An 18,162-nucleotide genomic window follows, 5' to 3' on the forward strand; every position below is an offset into this window, starting at 1 on the left:
AAATCAAAGAAAAAATATGGAAAAATCTCATCCAAGTGGTGACTCAAAGATTCATCCCCATAAGGCAATGCAATATTTAGTATACTGGTTTTGATGCTGTAAAAGATTCCATAAAAGCAATGGCTTAAACAAGACTAAAAAGTTCATTTCTCTTACACCCATAATAATTTTAGCAAGGGAAGAGGAGAAGCAATGTCCTATGAGATGATAAATGATAGAGAGACCCTGTTTCTTTCTGTCCCCTTGTTTTGCTTCCTAAGCAATGCCCGTGATTGAATGGCCAAAGACAGCTCACCATCACCATGTTCACATTCCATTATAGGAAGGAGAGTATAAATGGAGGGCAAACAGTTCTATTTTAAAGATACAACCTGAAAATTGCAGAGGCCACTTCTGCTAATATCCTATTAGCCAGAATTTAGTTACACGGCACCATTTAAATGCAAAAGAGACTGGGAAATGGCAGGATAGCTAGGGAAAGTTATAAAACTCAAGGTGTTCTATTACTAAAAAGAACAGAAGAAATGGATTGGGGTGAGGGGTAATTAGCTGGTTGTCAAAACAGACTGACCTATTATCTCATTTATAAAATAGATAACATTTGTTAAATAGACACCATCCCCATAAATATTATGAAAGTTCTAATAATGCTGGAGTGTTATTTTGGTTTTCTGTCTAGAACTGTATTTTTAAAGACAGGTGTGTCCCTGAAGCTATAGTAAACTCACACTTGCTCCAAAATCATTGATATTAAAGTTGAAGATCAAATACCCAAATGGACTTGGTAGGTTTTCTTTATTGGAGTTGTCCTAGATGGTCCTCCTCTCCCTAGCAGAGTAAGAAGAGAAAAGGTTAACTACTACATTACCAGCTAATTCTTCCACGTCGCACCCTGTGCTAGGGGCTTATAACATGATTCCATTCACCTCCCAGAGACAACCTTTTGTGAACTCAATAAATAAGAAATTATGATTCACTAAATAAGATTCACTAAATAAGAAAACCAAAACTTGGTTGGGCTGAGTAAGTAAGCCAAGTGTGTTAGCTTTGGTTAACTTTGGGTTCACTTTCTTGTTTCCATGGGTAGAAGTGAAAACAAAAAAAGTAGACCTTCCCACAAAATAATCACAAATGTAGGTAAGCCACCAGCCACCTCCTGTTCTCCCAAGATTCTGTGGGAAAGAAAGGAAAGAGAATCTGCGCCCAAGGGAGGAGTCAAAGATTACAACTGCTCACCACTCAAGGATGCATTCAACATCTGATGGAAGCAAACACATTCTGAGAGCCTGTGAGTCCCAAAAGAAACTGGATCCTTCTTTGTCTACCTTGGGGTGGGGCTGGTGAGGTGTTCCTAGCACATCCATCAACTGGTTTCAGAGGTGTAACAGTGGTAGCACAACCTGGATGAAGTCCTGCTGATTCACACCATCCCAGAGAAGTGATTGTGGGGTGCTCTTTGGGTACAGTACTTGCTTTTCATAAGACAGCATGGGCTCCCAAGAGGCAAACAGGTCATCAGTCCTTTCAAAGTATCTGGCTAAAGCCAGTCATAAACTTAATTTCAAACACAGCAGCAGTGATTACCTTCAAACTTCAGCTTTATAATCAAATTATATCAACCAGCTTTTATTTAAGACCTATGACTTTGAACAACAGTTTTGTGCCTGAAAAAAGAAAGGCTCTCTATAAAGTGCCTACAGCTGAGTGAAACCTCAGACTCTGAAAGAGACTGTTCTAAGAACTTCTACCAAAATCCAAACTCAAGCAGCCAAAAAAAGAAAAGAAAAGAAAGGATAGAGAAGGAAGGAAGGAAGGAAGGAAGGAAGGAAGGAAGGAAGGAAGGAAGGAAGGAAGAAGGAGACAAAGTCTTGACTTTAATCCTGTTCTGAGTGTCCGCTAAGCAGAAAAATTCCTAGTATAACACAGTGACCCTAATGAAGGCCAGGACAGAAATATTATCTTTATATGTAATGAGTCAACACTTTTACATGTGGGTGGACCCCAGCTTGAATGTCAATCTTCTCTCTCTTTATTATGAAAGGAAATAAGAAATCCTTTTACACTGCTTTGCAAAATGAATGTTGCATCTAAGTTCACAAGAATCCACTTTTTAAAGTTGTGTTCCCATAGTGGTTAATTAGAAAGTTGTTAAAAGCTCAGACTGTCGGCGCAGATTTGATTTCAAATTCTGCGCTGCAACAAGCCACCTGTAAGCCTCCAGGCCAGTTGCCTGTCTAGGTACCCTGCTTGCTCATCTGTCAAATGGAACTAATAATGGTGCTCCAGGGGGTTGTTGGGAGGACTAATCAGGACAATGCCTGATACAGTGTAGGTACTCAGTACATTTTAGAGCTTGTTATAATTACCAGCAAATAAAATGATGGAAGGTAGGATGTAAATCTCCCGAGTTCTGGCCTTTTGGGCCCCAGTGGCAAACTTCAGTAGGTTATTAGTCCTTGTTAACCACCCCCCCAAAACTGAAAGAGATGAATGGACACTTAGCAGCGAAAAATTGCCTTCTGAAATCACCCCTTCTTGATGCATCCAGCATTTATGCGTTGTCCTTTTTCTAAGACAAAAAATTACATGTTGAAATTGGATTGGGGACATTATTTTGTGATGATTAAGGGAGGTTATTACTAGAACAGCGCACGAAATGAAAGCTACCTACTTTCACCTACGGACTCTTGAAAATAACCCTATTTTTTCCCAGCAAATAGGCAAGTAGAAGAAAGATTCCAATAATGGATAGCATTACAAATCCTTTTCCATGTACTCTGCTTATCTACATTGGCACATGATGCCTGCCCACCATCTCTCAGAAATTGTGAGAGGTGCTAACTCATCCATCAGGCTCCGCCTAACAGCCCAGGAGGTACAAAGAAGGATATTTCTCTTTCTCCGCCTGCCTGTTTCTCGTCAAACTGAATCAGCATTTCTGGGAGCTCAATTCCCATTCAGAGAGGTAATACCTTTTAAAGGCGGGCATGGTGGCACTTATGGAAATTCTAACCCACCTGCTGAGAGATAAGCAGGTGAAGGTTAGAAAATTATCCCCTAGTGACCTTCCCAAAAGCTTTCCATGTACAAAAGAGTTTTACATATATATAAATTTATATTTTATATATAAAACTAAAACCTCATATATACACACAAAAGTATGTTTTTGTATGTGTGTAATATGATGAGCTTACAAACACATATATATACACTCGTGCAGCTATATATACACACACAAATTTCCCCAGTACTTGATTTATACTTGCTAAATTTTTGTCTCTACCCAAAACTTTTGGAAAAGGATTAAATACAAGTCCCTTATTTAAGCTCCAAATTCTTTTTGAGCTTTAAATCAAGCTTGAATATCCTCTTCACTATGAATGGTCACTGAGCCAGAAGAAAATCAATAAATGCATAGATAGATATAGATACAGAGAAATTTGAAAAGAAAATGAACCCAAACGGTAATTTTAAATGAAAATAAGGCTGATTAAATTCTATTCAACAAATACTAGTTTGGATTCCATATTATAGCTATATGGAAAAGAGAAATAATGGCAAGAAAGTAAAAATATCAGAGAAATGGATATTTTAAAAATCCCTTATGAAGCATGTATCAAGCACCTACCAGCACCTGTCAAGGCTCTCTCAACCTCAGCACCATTGACACTTTGGACCAGAGAAGTCTTTGTCATGAAGGAGAGTTCTGCGCCTCCTAGGATGTTTAGCAGGGTCCCTGGTGTCTGCCGACCAGATGCCAGTAGCAAGTCTTCAAGTTATGAAAACCAACATGTCTCCAGCATTGCCAGATGTCCTTGGTGGGAATATCACTGTTAGTTGAGACCCACCGTGCTACATACACAAAAATAATGTCTACATACCAGCTGCAATTTTTGTGGGGGTTTTTTTGTTTTGTTTTGGGAGGTTTTTTTAGGATTTTATTTATTTGTCAGAGAGCGAGAGAGAGCACAATCGGGGGGAGCATCAGGCAGAGGGATAAGTAGTCTCCTGATCCCAGGACTCTGGGATCATGACCTGAGCCAAAGGCAGACGCTTAACCAACTGAACCACCCAGGCCCCCTGCAATTTTTGTTTTGTGTTCTTTAAGAACAGGCAATCCTCAGAAACTTGGTGCATTATCTAGTGTGGAGCTCCTTAGATCTCCTCTTCTTCCATTGCCAGACTGCTATAGTGCCTTCCCTGGGAGAGGGAGGCCAGCAGCAGCCAGGTACTTGCTCTGTTACTCTTTTCTGGGTTTCTGATCACTTCCACTGGCATGGTGAGCTGTCAGAAAGCTTTTCTGGAGGAACAAATCCTAATATTTATATTTGGATGTTACTTATTTTGTTCACAAATAATATACAGAAGTAACAAATCAACATATAAAAATGTGATATAGAGTTTTGCGTTGAAGTGAGAATTTTAGGAAATGCTCTGTATCAGTAAGCATTTCCTGTAGAGGTTTGTGATTCTAAGTAATTAGCACCAAGAAGCTTCCTTTTTATGAGATTTAACTGACAGTTGGCTGTGACTAAATGATAAAGAACAGAAAGAGGGTGTGTGTTTGTTTCTGTTTGGTTTTCATAAACAGATGTGTCATCTGACTGCAACCTCATATTAATGCGTCTTTCACCCAGTGACTTGAAAACCTTCAGAAACATTCATTAGCAGATACTTTGATGAGGTTAGCAGGCTTTCAACCTCATACTCCTACCTTATTAGTCTAAAGACATCCATGAAAATCACATCTCTTTACATTACCCATGGGCCTCTCTACAGTGGAAAACACTACAAATACCAGTGTCTTTCTAAGTCCCTGAGATGTAATTGGCCAAACAGATCCAGAATCTGTCTCTGTTCTCCACCTATGGAAAGGGGCAAAAACAGGAAGAAACTAGCATTTGCTGAATACTTGCTATTTCTTTTATTCTTTATTATACTCTGTGAACTAGTAATATTGCCCAGATCTCTAAATGCTTAATTGCTCCAGGATTCAGCCCTTGGTAACCCTGTCTTTCTAGGAAATCTTATCCATTCCTATAGTCATAAATATGAACTCCCAGATTTATTTCCTTTAAGATTTTACTTATTTGAGAGAGCAAGCACGAGTAGGGGGTCAGAGGAGGAGGAAGAGGGAGAAGCGGACTCCCCACTGAGCAGGAAGCACCATGCGGGGCTCAATCCCAGGATCCTAGGATCATGATCTGAGCAGAAGGCAGACACTTAACAGATTGAGCCACCCAGGTGCCCCACTAACTCCCAAATGTATAATCAAACCCAGACTTCTCTGAGCTCCTGACTTTTATATCTAGCTGTTTTCTCATGTCACCATTGACATAATTAATTAATTAATTAATTAAAATTAATTTTTAAAACTATGGCCCAGGACAAAATTTAGTCCTGGCCTAATTAATTGTTAATTAATTTTAGTTGACAAAATAGACGCTGAACAAATATTTTTGAATGAATGAATGAATGAATATTCATTCAATAGGCTTAGCAAGGTCTGCTGACTTGTCTAGGGTCACATGGTAAGCTGGAAGATGAACCAGTATTTTAACCCTGGTCCATTGGTTCCACAGGTGAATCCTGCAGTCCAAGAGCTACTTGCAGCAATGATTTGAACAGCCTCATTTTCTACTCAAAGGTCCTCATTAGACTGTCTCAAACATGCTATTGGGTAAAGGACCCTGTGAGACAAGATGTAGAAGGAGAAAGAAACACAGCATATGGCAGAAAACCTTTAATAATTATATCATAATAACACTTAACATCTGATATCAATCATGTACATCACCTCTTCTTAGCTTCACCAAATTTCTGTATAAAGTAAGGCAGATACCATATTCTCATTGTATATGTTACAAAACCAAGTTTCAGGGAGGTTAAAGGAAATGGTTCTCAAAAGTGGTGAAGAGCAGAAACAGAATCATCCAGATCTATCGCTTTTAGTATAGACCTTTCATTCTCCCAACCAACATGCATGCCCACAACTCTACTAATGGACAGACATGCTAGCATGGATGGAGATAGATTTTTTTTTTATAAAAATTTATTTAAATTCAATCAGTTAACATATAGTGTATCATTAGTGTCTAATATAGAGTTCAGACATCATCATCCATTGCATATAACACCGAGTGTTCATTACATCATGTGCCCTCCTTAATGCCTACCATGCAGTTACCCCATCCCTGCAACCCTCAGTTTGTTTCCTATAGTTAAGAGTCTCTTATGGTTTGTCTCCCTCTATGACTTCATGTTATTTTATTTTCCTCCCCTTCCCCTATGATCCTCTGCTTTGTTTCTTAAATTCCACATAGGAGTGAAACCATATGATAATTGTCTTTCTCTGATTGACTTATTTCACTTAGCATAATACCCTCCAGTTCCATCCACATTGATGTAAATGGTGAGATTTCATCTTTTTTGGTGACTGAGTAATATTCCCTTATATAATATACCACATCTTTATCCATCCATCTGACAGTGGAAATCTGGGCTCTTTCCACAGTTTGGCTATTGTAGACATTGCTCCTATAAACACTTGGGTGCAGGTGCCCCTTCAGATCACTACATTTGTATCTCTGGGGTAAATACCTAGTAGTACAATTGCTGGGTCATAGGGTAGCTCTATTTTTAATTTCTTAAGGAAACTCCATCCTGTTTTCTAGAATGGCTGCACCAGCTTGCATTCCCACAAATAGTACAGGAGGGTTCCCCTTTCTCTACATCCTCACCAACATTTGTTGTTTCCTGATTTGTTAATTTTAGCCATTCTGACAAGATTGAAGTGGTATCTCACAGTGGTTTTGATTTGTATTTCCCGGGTGCTGAGTGATGTTGAGATTTTTTTCTTGTGTCTGCTGGTCATTTTTGTATCTTCTTTGGAGAAATGTCTGTTCATGTCTTCTGCCCATTTCTTGACTAGATTATTTGGGATTTGGATGCTGAGTTTGATAAGTTCTTTATAGTTCTTGGATACTCGCCATTTATCTGATAAGACATCTGCAAATATCTTCTCCCATTCAGTAAGTTGTCTTTTGGTTTTGTCAACTATTTCCTTTGCTGTGCAAAAGCTTTTTATCTTGATGAAGTTTCAGTAGTTCATTTTGCTTCTTTTTCTCTTCCTTTGGAGATATGTCTAGCAAGAAGTTGCTATAGCCGAGGTGATAGATGTTGCTGCCTGTGTTCTCCTCTAGGATTTTGATGGATTCCTGTCTCATATTTAGATCTTTCATCCATTTTGAATTTATCTTTGTGTATGGTGTAAGAAAATGGCCCAGTTTCATTCTTCTACATGTGGCTGTCCATTTTTTCCAATATCTTTGAAGAGACTTTTTTCCATTAGATATTCTTTCCTGCTTTGTTGAAGATCAGTTGACCATAAAGTTGAGAGTCCATTTCTGAGTTCTCTGTTCTGTTCCATTGATCTATAGGATAACAATCACACCTCAGTAACTTCTAAGAAAACAAAAGTACTACATTTTACCTGGAGTTCTATGATAAATGAGAAATCTTCCTCAGTTACAAATAGCCAACCACCAATGGCCAGAGGCAGCAGGAAAGTCAGAATTTTGAAGCTCAAGCAATGAGTAAGAGAATAGTCAAGCAGACCATATCTTCATCTCTTACTGATGTGACAATAGCACAAGATTTTTGAACTCCCAGATCCATAATCATCTTAAAGAAGGAAGTCAAGAAAACTGACAATTATCATAGCAGATGTGAATACCCGTGGCTCTCACCTCCTGGACTAGTTGCTATGCCTAATCAGCCATCCCCAGAGGCAGCTGATGTTGGAGTTTAGGGCATTTGGCTGAGAAACTATGCATATGTCGTGGTAGCCAAGGGTCAGTCTTACTAATTTCATGAGTGCCAGTGCCTGTATGTTTTTATACAGGACAGAATTCATGACAACACACCCCGATGTTAACTTGAATCAGACACGCAGCTGCACTCTGGTCAAGATTCCAGCTCAGGATGTTTGCGACAGTCCAATTTCAAATGTCTGTTTCTTTGTCCTTATAAGTTCCCTTACATTTCATCAGGCCATGTGTGCCTTTTTTTTTTTTCTCCAGAAAATGTAGTCTCTATAAACAGCAGCAACTGAGTCCACTACCTTAGGTTTTGTCCATTTCTCATCTCTCTACCCTACTCATTATAATATGGCACAATTCTTAGGAAACTGTAAAATTAAAAGGAGATGTCGTTTTCAGTGATGGGATACTCAGGGTTTTGAAGTGATAATTTTGATTATTAAATTAATTCTAAATATTATAGTCTTATAAAGTGTTGATTGGTTAGAAAAAAGTAATTATAATGCTTTCTCCAAATAATTTATATGGAGACTTAGGTAAGAAAAATTGGTGAGCTACATAATAACTACCAATGAACCATTCCTTTTGGTTCAACTTTAAACTTAAGTCTCTTTTAAAAGAACTTTCTCTAATTATTTGGACATAACATTAGTAATTGCAATAAAGAAAATGAGGCAAGGTTCAAACACTTTACCTAAAAATTCCCTTTGTCAGAAAAATTTTTTGTTTTAACTTGAATTAAAAACTGTTAAATCAAAGTCAGGTGTTATATCCCTGATATGTACTAAATGTGGTGGTTGGTGTGATGCTGTGTTCTTAAAAGGTACCCAGATATTTACATGCAGTATTCCAAGGAAAGTGTATATATGGAGAAAATATATTTGGGAACTCTGCATTTGTACTGCCTTAAGCAATGAAAAGCATATCTTTCTGTTGTCAGACTTGAGAAAGAAATCCAAGATCTTGAAAAGGCTGAGCTCCAAATCTCAACCAATGAAGAGGCAATTTTAAAGAAACTAAAATCAGTTGAGAGGACAACAGAAGACATAATAAAGGTGAGCATTAACATTTAAACTATGAGCTCCTCCCAGAATGAGTCCACAAATAGTATATAATTCTTTAAACTATATCCACATTTAGAATTTATGTTTTAAACTGTATTAATCATGGAGAATTCTTTTTTCTTATAGTCTGTGAAGGTGGAAAAGGAAGAAACATCAGAAGGTATGTTTCCAAGCATTCTATTCTATGGCTAACTATGACATTTTTAAATAAACTCACAGAAATTTTTCTCATTATTATATATCCTAAATGTATTTTGAATTAATATTAATTTTACAGAGTCAATTGAAGACATCTATGCTAATATCCCTGACCTTCCAAAATCCTACGTGCCTTCCAGATTAAGGAAGGACAGAAATGAAGGAATAGAAGATGATGAACAAAACAGAAAAGGTATATGAAAAATCTGTATCCAAACGCAGGTTCTCAAATTCAGATTTTACAATGTCAGATATTAGCAACTTGCTAAGACACCTGATGCTTCAGGTGAAGCAATGGTCCATTTTACAAAGTTCCAAGAGGTATTTGAGTCACTTGCATTGGTAGGGATAAAGGGGTTACAGTATTTATGCAAACAAGGTAGAGACAAAGAAGGTCAAGACTTGAAAGAGACAAACTCTTAAAAGCATAGCTCCCCTGCTCAAAATTCTCTCTCCCCAAGTACTCCATCTAGTAGACACTCTCTTGGATTACTAAGATCCTTTATGAAAATAAAAATATCACCTTGGAAACTTTAGATATGATTTACCCCCGTGTAGGAGTGATTTTCATAAAACATACTTCAAAGCCTCCAGACAAAATGAAGGCTTGTCTGGGGGCAGGGAGGGAACCTTTGAAGTTTAGATTAGAAAAAGAAGCCACACTCCACATGCAGGGAACAGTCATTCATTTAAATATTCAACAAATATTTAGTGACCATGTACTACATGGCAAGCTCAGTTCTTGCACTAGGAGTCCAGGAGTGAATAAAACAGCAATAATCTGTGCCCTCTTGGAGGTGGGTTGCAGTTTTAGTTGGGTAGTTAGGGAAGGCCAAGAACCACCAGGCTACTGAGGAGGAGGTATGGAATCTGAGATGGGTCCAGAAAGGGAGGTGGGAGGTCACAACGGAAGTAAGCACTGCCACATTGTCATTTGGCCCAGATTCCTATTAGCTCTTAAAATGCCAGTCATAAGGAATTTGCCTGGGCCATGCAGCAGAGCTCTACTACCCAGCGCTCTCCAGTTTAGTTGTTTACAGTTCAGCTGATATCACTCTATATTCCCCCCTACTTGAAAATTGGAGCGAAAGAAATGGAAAAAAAAAGGCGGAAGGAGAAGCATGTGATTCTTACCTCCCTCCTCCCTCTTCAATAGCTGTTCTACATTTAAACAAGCTCCCTGCTGTGGAAATTTTAGAACACTCCTCTGTAATTTCAGTGGGCTGCTGGCCCACAGAGCAAGGATGTAACTTAATAAAATACACTGTGCTAGGCCTTTTACCTGTTGCAATGCCTAGTGCTACATATTCCTCCTAACTAACAAAGAGGTCTGATTCCTCCCATTGAATAATGTAAGAGTATAATCTGTCTTGCCGGATTTATTATTTACAAATAGAATATTTTTTGGTGTATAATATTTTGATCCTTACTGTTTGGAATCATCAGCTTCTCTTTCCCAATCAGCTTTCCAATCCCATTTCTCAGTCATCCCACGCATCGTTCCATAAAGACCTATGTCATTACCATGTTGGCCGTGATACAACTAATGCAATCAAAAGTTTTAAAAACAGACCCAACATCTCACATAAAAGAATATCAAATAGTATACTTAGCATAAAAACACACTGTGAAAGCAGGCTATACTTTTGAAGAGAAAATTTTAACTAAATCAGAGATCAAATTTCTCTCTCAACAGCTTTGTATGCCATGGAAATTAAAGTTGAAAAAGACTTGAAAACTGGAGAAAGCACAGTCCTGTCTTCAATACCTCTCCCCTCAGATGACTTTAAAGGTACAGGAATAAAAGTTTACGATGATGGGCAAAAGTCAGTATATGCAGTAAGCTCTAATCACAGTGCAGCGCACAATGGCACCGATGGCCTGGCCCCAGTTGAGGTGGAGGAACTTTTGAGACAAGCCTCAGAGAGAAACTCTAAATCCCCAACAGAGTATCACGAGCCTGTCTATGCCAATCCATTCTGCAGGCCTACAACTCCACAGAGGGAGAAGGTAACTCCTGGACCAAACTTTCAAGAAAGGATAAAGATGAAAGCTAACGGACTGGGTAATGATATGAATGAATCCGTACACAATCTGGACAATGGGCTTTCAGAGGGGAGGGGCAACAGCTTCAAACATGTCAGCCCCGTTAGGCCCATACCTCAACCCCGATCAATGACTCAACAAGCTGAGGAGATGCCCCACACCCTACAAAGGAGGCTGATGACTCCTTGGGAAGAATCCAACACAATCCAGGACAAATATATGGCTTCTCCAGAGGCAAGACTGAGTCCCAGTGAAGCCCTAGCTGGGAGGTCAAAACACCAGGATTCTTCTCCTGCTTGCCAGGAGGATGAGGAAGATATTAGATATAATATCGTTCATTCCCTGCCTTCTGATATGGCTGATTCAGAACCTGTGACAATGATTTTCATGGGGTATCAGCAGGCAGAAGACAATGAAGAAGAAAAGAAGCTTCTGACAGGGTATGACGGGATCATCCATGCCGAGCTGGTTGTGATTGATGATGAGGAGGAGGGTGAAGGGGATGCTGAGAAACCATCCTACCATCCCGTAGCTCCCTACAGTCAGGTTTACCAACCTGCCACACCAACACCGCTTCCTAGAAAGAGAGCAGAAGTTAATCCCTATGAAAACACAAACCACAAATCTCCCCACAAAAATTCCATATCCCGGAAAGAGCAAGAAGAAAGCTTAGGCAATCCAGTTCATTCTCCACTTGACGTTCAGATCGCTGGAGATGGGACTGAGGACCCATCCTTAACAGGTAATGAGAATGATAAGGCTTGCCACTGCTGTTTAATCATGTGACAATCTTCCTTTTGCCTTAACAAACCCTCTTGCTTTCAGCTTTTTTGACCACCTCATAGACTAATACAAGCTAAGGGTTTTGGGTTTTTTTTAATTCATGATGACCTGAATTATTGTCACTTTAACTAAAGTGATTAAGTCACTTGGAAAGATAGAAATGAAAAAACAACTGTTGTCTTATTTGGATAGTGCAATAGTAATAGTAATCAATGGATTGACCTTAGAAACTTGAAATTGTCTTCTGGCACAGTGTGGTACTGTTTGTGAATGTATTTGGATCATTAATATGTTGGATCATCTACATCATGTCTTTTCCCACCAGAAACTGATGCCAGCTAATTGTTTGTACATTTTTGTTATTTAAACTTCTTACCTAAGTTAACAAGTTGCCTTAATTTTGCAAGAAAAAAACAAGAAACAAATTTTATTTTCAGTGTGATATTTTATTACTTTGCTATATCTTGTTTCTCCATACTTTCATAGTTTAAACTATGAAAGTAGTTTAAAGTTACTTTAAAAGTAAACTGACTTTATTAAAGTTAAACTAACTTTATTTCCTTAATTTTTCTACATTTTAAAACAGAATGTCAATTTATTTTAATTATCTGTAACATTTATCTTTCCATAGTCTTCCTGAACTTAGCAGTTTTTTCCATTTTCTACATATTCATATTTCTCATTCTCTATAGTTTTATAGCTATCTAGCTTGTTTAGCATTAAATGGAAAATAACACTTTTTTCTACAAAAGTGATAGCTCATTGGTTTAAATTCCTTATTACCACTTGAATATTGTATTCTACTCCTCACTTACAAAAAAAAACAAAGAAGATTCTGACAAAAGCAATTCTAATAGCTGTACTTAACCTTAGCTAAAGACCAACATAAATTATCCAGACATACAGATTCTGGATGAATGGATGGGATGGTAAATTTTAAGTGTTTCTAATGGAAGGATTCTTGTTAAATAGCAATAAATATCAAGACTCAGCTAATTCAGCAAGCAAAACTGGATAATTCTTTAGAAGTGTGGAAGTACTTGCACAGTTCAGGAAGGTTTTTTCTGCAATCCATAAGCTCAATTTGGGGTTGCCAATAATATAATTAAATCGACTTCTTCCATTCTTTTGGATAGTTAAATTAGGCATACACTGAAATAATTATCTGAGGAATTTCTAACCTCTTGGCAAGTGCACAGTTATCTTCCTCATAGTTGAGTGATGTGTCTCCACAATGAAAACCTGCTAAAACTAAACGTTCCTCTCCGTTTTGAGAATGAATTTTGTTTGCTGATCAAATTTTGCATCTTAAATTCATTTTTAAAACAACAACACAGTAGACTTAGAAAAGAAAATCACACTGATTATGGTCAAGAGCATAACATTACCTACCATAAAACCTTCCATTTTTGAATTTGGATGTTAGTCACCTCCCACCGAATGCCCTTATTCCTTCTCCCCTACCCATGTCAACACATTTACCCCATAGAAAAAGACAGGAAGTGACTAACATTTCCAGACAACACTAATCATGCCACTGAACTAAAATAATGAAAACAGGAAGACCTTTTCCAGACCAAGTAACAATACAAAGTTCCGTACTATCAATCAAAGCATATTACAAAGAGAATGCTCCAAATTCCTTGCCTTCCATCATGATATTGTTTTACAATCCTGTTCTCAAATTCAGTGCATGGATTACAGAGCTGATATTTTTCTAAGGGGTTTTTTAAGTAAGCGTATCATATTGACATATGCCCTCAGCCTCAGGAGGCATCCATATACATAGAACAGATAGCCACCTGTGCAGTTCAATTCCACAAGCACCATGCAGGTTAAGCGTCTCCCCCAACACCCCAAAAATGCTTTTTGATACTTGAAAATCCATCATTTCAATAAATTCCTTCATCTAAGCTTTAGGTCCCCTGCTAAAATATTCTCGGTAGGCATAATAAGTCTCTTAGTGTAAATGTTGTTATGAAAGTCTTATATAACAGCAATTTTGAACTTGGAAAAGAGCACAAAAAAGGAAGAAAGAGGTTGAAAAGTGGAGCCTGGAAGTCCATATGTCTTAATCAAAACCTTTGAACAGGTTTAGACATGACAAGAAAATTCAGCAAAGTTATGTCCATCTGCTAATATAAATATAACGGGGTCATTTTCAAAAGTATAGCTCAAGGCTGGGCACAGCCACCAATGAGTGGTCCCAGTAAGCTTTACTGGGATTTTACTACTATCCCCACCATATAGGCAGCTGGCTTTCTTTGGTAGTTATTCCTCACCAACCTACTCTTGTATTCCTTCTAGCTCTATTCACCCCTCTTAGATACATCTGCAGCATTTCAGGATGATAGAGGCAAGGAACCTCAGCTCCAAGGGACTCCTATGCTACTGGTGTTAAAACTTCGAACCTGTGGCAATCATTAGGAGCCAAGGAATGCTGAGAGTAAGGAGGCAAGCTCTCCTCCACCAAGTTCAACCAGCCAAAACTATGTGTCTGAATTGCTGTGGGGGAAGGAGGTGAAGATCAGAAAAGAGCAGAAAGCAGAAATATAAAGAAGAGCTGATGGCCCAGGTTTTTTACCTGCCACCCCTCCCTATTGCCAACATGTTCAGGCCCCAAACTTCTACTTGAAACTCACACCATCTACCTGCCATAGGCCTAAAGAAAAAAATAGCAGACTCTAACACCCTAGAATTCATTTTCTTCCCTTAAGAAATTGGACAGTGAGCTACTGCACACCCTCATTCCCGAGGATGTGCGCCATCTAGGATGTCCTTGAAGAACTTCAACAAATTGTCTATAGCACAAAGGCTGTGCCTGATTTACTGAATCTCAAATTGAGGAATAACTGTAAGGAATAACTGCCTTAAAAGAGACCTTTAAGGGGCGCCAGGGTGGCTCAGTGGGTTAAAGCCTCTCCCTTCAGCTCGGGTCATGATCCCAGGGTCCTGGGATCAAGCCCCGCATCAGGCTCTCTGCTCAGCAGGGAGCCTGCTTCCTCCTTTCTCTCTCTGCCTGCTTGTGATCTCTATCAGATAAATAAATAAAATCTTTAAAAAAAGAGAGAGAGAGAGAGAGACCTTTAAAAAGTCTCTTAAAATGGACTTTCCCCCACTCTCATTTTTGGCATGACCAAGGTGGAGGTCCATAAAATCCAAGAGTAGAAAACATAAAGCCTTGCCTTTTGCCTTCAGTTCACCTCCTGCTGTGGAAGTATAGTCCTCTCCTCAGGCTCCACCATCCAACATCTCCCAGCAACAAAGACCATCCTCCTGGCTACAGAGTAAAGGACATTCTCTCAGCTGGCCCTAAATTCAAGGAAATATTCTTGACCCTGACATTAGAAATGACCATTTCCCATAAGATTCCAGAGGAAAGAATGCTCCTTGACTTCATTTAAATGAAAATATTTCATATAAGTAGAATAACAACAACAACAACAAACAATCATAGTCTTGTTACAGTATTGGATCCCCCATCACTTTTCATATTTATGAAAAAGAGCACCTCAGAGATGAGATCATTTCATTTGTTAATAGACAACTAATTAAATGGCTGGAAAATGAGAGAAAGAGCCTTCCCTTTTTTTATTTTTTTTTTTCATTAAATGAAATCTTGCAATCAGTTAAACAGCTGGCTCTTGAGCCATATTTACACATGAATACAATGATCAGTGCCTTGAAAGCATCTTTCAACTTTTGGAACATGACCCAGGCAGCTATACTATGATATCCTAAGAATTTTTTTTTTTTAAGATTTTATTTATTTATTTGACAGACAGAGATCACTACTTGTGAGGCAGAGAGGCAGGCAGAGAGAGAGGAGGAAGCAGGCTCCCTGCTGAGCAGAGAGCCCAATGCGGGGCTCCATCCCAGGACCCTGGGATCATGACCTGAGCCAAAGGCAGAGGCTTTAACCCACTGAGCCACCCAGGCGCCCCTACGATACCCTAAGTATTAAGCGCATAATACCAGAACATTGGAGGAGTATTACAAATTCTAAATCTATGTTTTAAAAAATGGCTTCTACATCATATTTATCATTAGCAGAGGCATATGCTCAAAAGATATATTGTCATTTGAAAGTATACCTGATGAAGACATAATTTTATAATCACTCCAGCTCTTATTAACTGGGTTCACATTTTTTCACTCACAAAGAAAAATGTTTTTATCATTCTATATCCAAGGATGGAGCCCCCGGGATAACCAAGTTTGATGACTTAAATGATAACCATAAATTAAAGTTTATGTCAATGCCTTTTTTATTTTTAGTAGTGCAAAGCTCAGAAATAGGAACAGAACATGGTCATTGATATATAGGAATGTGTCTAAGGCTAATAGTGCAATTGCACACTAATCCTATACTTACTCAACCTATGCTATGTTTGCCCTACTAATTTTTCTAATCTTTATAGAAATAGGTTCCTTCTAGTTCTGAACCTGCTTCAGCCCTAGTTAACCATAGCTTATTATTTCTACTATCTTTTTGTGCTACTAAAACAATGCTCACATTGTTGGATAAAATCATCTGAGGTATGTTTCAAACTTTCCTGCATTCTATGAAATGGTCATTTAGAGTGAAAACTAAAGCTCTCCTTTTATAACTCTCTATTGTTCTTTAAATTTTCAGCTTTAAGGATGAGAATGGCGAAACTGGGGAAAAAAGTTATCTGAGAGGTGTATCATCATCTACCTAAACATCCTTTGAAGAAGAAACTAAGAAACGTTTGCCAACTTCTCTTCTCGGTATTTTGTTTCTTTTTTCCTGAGACTCCAAAAATTATAATTATAGCCATATTAAGCCATGTGAATAAGCAGTAGTCATCATTTATGAAAAAATCCCAAAAAAGCTAGGGAGAACAAATACTTAACTTTTCCAGTTACTTGACACAATTCAGTGCGGGGGAGAAACCAGCATATTTTTATTGTATTGATACCAAAGCATTTCTAATAAGAGTGTGTTAAATTTAAGAATAAAGTTATTTAAAATAGCCTGACTATAGTCTCTTAACTGACATGGTAGTTTTGCTAATACAAAGATTGAAAGATCATAGGAAGCCATTGCAACCTCATCACAGAAATATTCATCTTCCACCCTAACAAGTAAACATAGTTTCCCAAATCTACAAGGCATTAAGACAACTGCACCCTCCTGCTAAGGACCAGTTTATTTGATAGAGACTTCAAACTCTTTGCATCCATCCCAAAGGTGCATGCAATAATTAACCTCATATTTTGGGCCTAGGTTTGTAGTATCTTGATAGTGTTCATGACTTTTGTCCATGATAACTGACACATTGATTCTTCTTGAAATATTATCTTTTCTTTCATTTGGTTCAGTGTGAACTCCATGCTACAATGACTGATTATGACCTAAGGCTATTAGATGGAGAACTTCCCATATTCTCAAAGAATACAAATCTAGTCTATGTTTGACCAATCCTTATAAACATGTTTGAAGCCTAATATTAAAACTTAGTAGGAATGCGTACAGCGTCTCATTCCTAAGTGTTCTTGCCAAGATGTTAAATCCTGATTTGAAGAATATTCCCATGCCAATTCTCTCCTACTCTACCTTATTATACTGTCCTCTCCACCCAACACTCTCAAAATCCATCCTCACACACCTTCCCCTGGATCATGCCAGTACATATTACTCAGAAACCGCAAGTCCTTCAGTGAATAGTCTGTTTCCTCTCAGGGCAGAAACTGAATTTCTCTGGTGAAACTATAATGAGACATTACCTTGGTTACTGGTGTGGAGGCAATGAGAGGTCAAAGAAGCAGATCCTGATGAGGACAAGCTTAACCCTGCCAAGCATCAACCTCAGGTGAATTATTTGCAAGGGGCAGCTGTTCTCTAGCATGAGAGAGCTCCTCTCTCTGCTGGCCTGAAATCCAGGAAATCTGGAGGTTCAAATTTCAGAGACACTTTGACACAAACTCCCCTACCAATCCCCTACCACAGGTCCAGTGGTCCCACTCCTTCCTTTTCATGGCTCTGACTTTAGCATAAGTGACTTGAAAAATTGCACATTCTTTTGTAGCTCTGCCATCCTTGTGATTAAAGCATTGGCTTTTAGTTTTGATTGTGTGTACACAAATGTTTATTAGAACACTGCCTGGCACCTAGTAAGTGATCAATAAATGAATGAATAAATGAATGGTTCGGGAAGGAAAAGATGTGGTCTGCCCTGGGGTGGAAGGGGGGCGGGGAGGCCAGTCAGGGCGGCAGAAGTGAAAGT

The 18,162-nt window shown here is 38.5% G+C and overlaps 1 protein-coding gene across 1 annotated transcript in view; it reads left to right on the forward strand.

Moving 5' to 3' along the window:
- The window catches only part of LOC111143299 (palmdelphin), a 50,491-nt gene extending 33,580 nt beyond the window's left edge, over positions 1–16,911 (forward strand). The window contains exons 4-8 of the mRNA XM_022496947.1: positions 8,761–8,875; positions 9,011–9,044; positions 9,162–9,275; positions 10,779–11,870; positions 16,548–16,911. Of these exons, the coding sequence (XP_022352655.1) occupies positions 8,761–8,875; positions 9,011–9,044; positions 9,162–9,275; positions 10,779–11,870; positions 16,548–16,591 (1,399 nt within the window). The 3' untranslated portion in view covers positions 16,592–16,911. The remainder of the gene's footprint in view (positions 1–8,760; positions 8,876–9,010; positions 9,045–9,161; positions 9,276–10,778; positions 11,871–16,547) is intronic.
- The last annotated feature ends 1,251 nt before the right edge of the window (positions 16,912–18,162 follow it).

The sequence above is a fragment of the Enhydra lutris genome, unplaced genomic scaffold (genome assembly GCF_002288905.1).
Source record: "Enhydra lutris kenyoni isolate GAN:26980312 unplaced genomic scaffold, ASM228890v2 scaffoldscaffold9, whole genome shotgun sequence".
Lineage (NCBI taxonomy): Eukaryota > Metazoa > Chordata > Mammalia > Carnivora > Mustelidae > Enhydra > Enhydra lutris.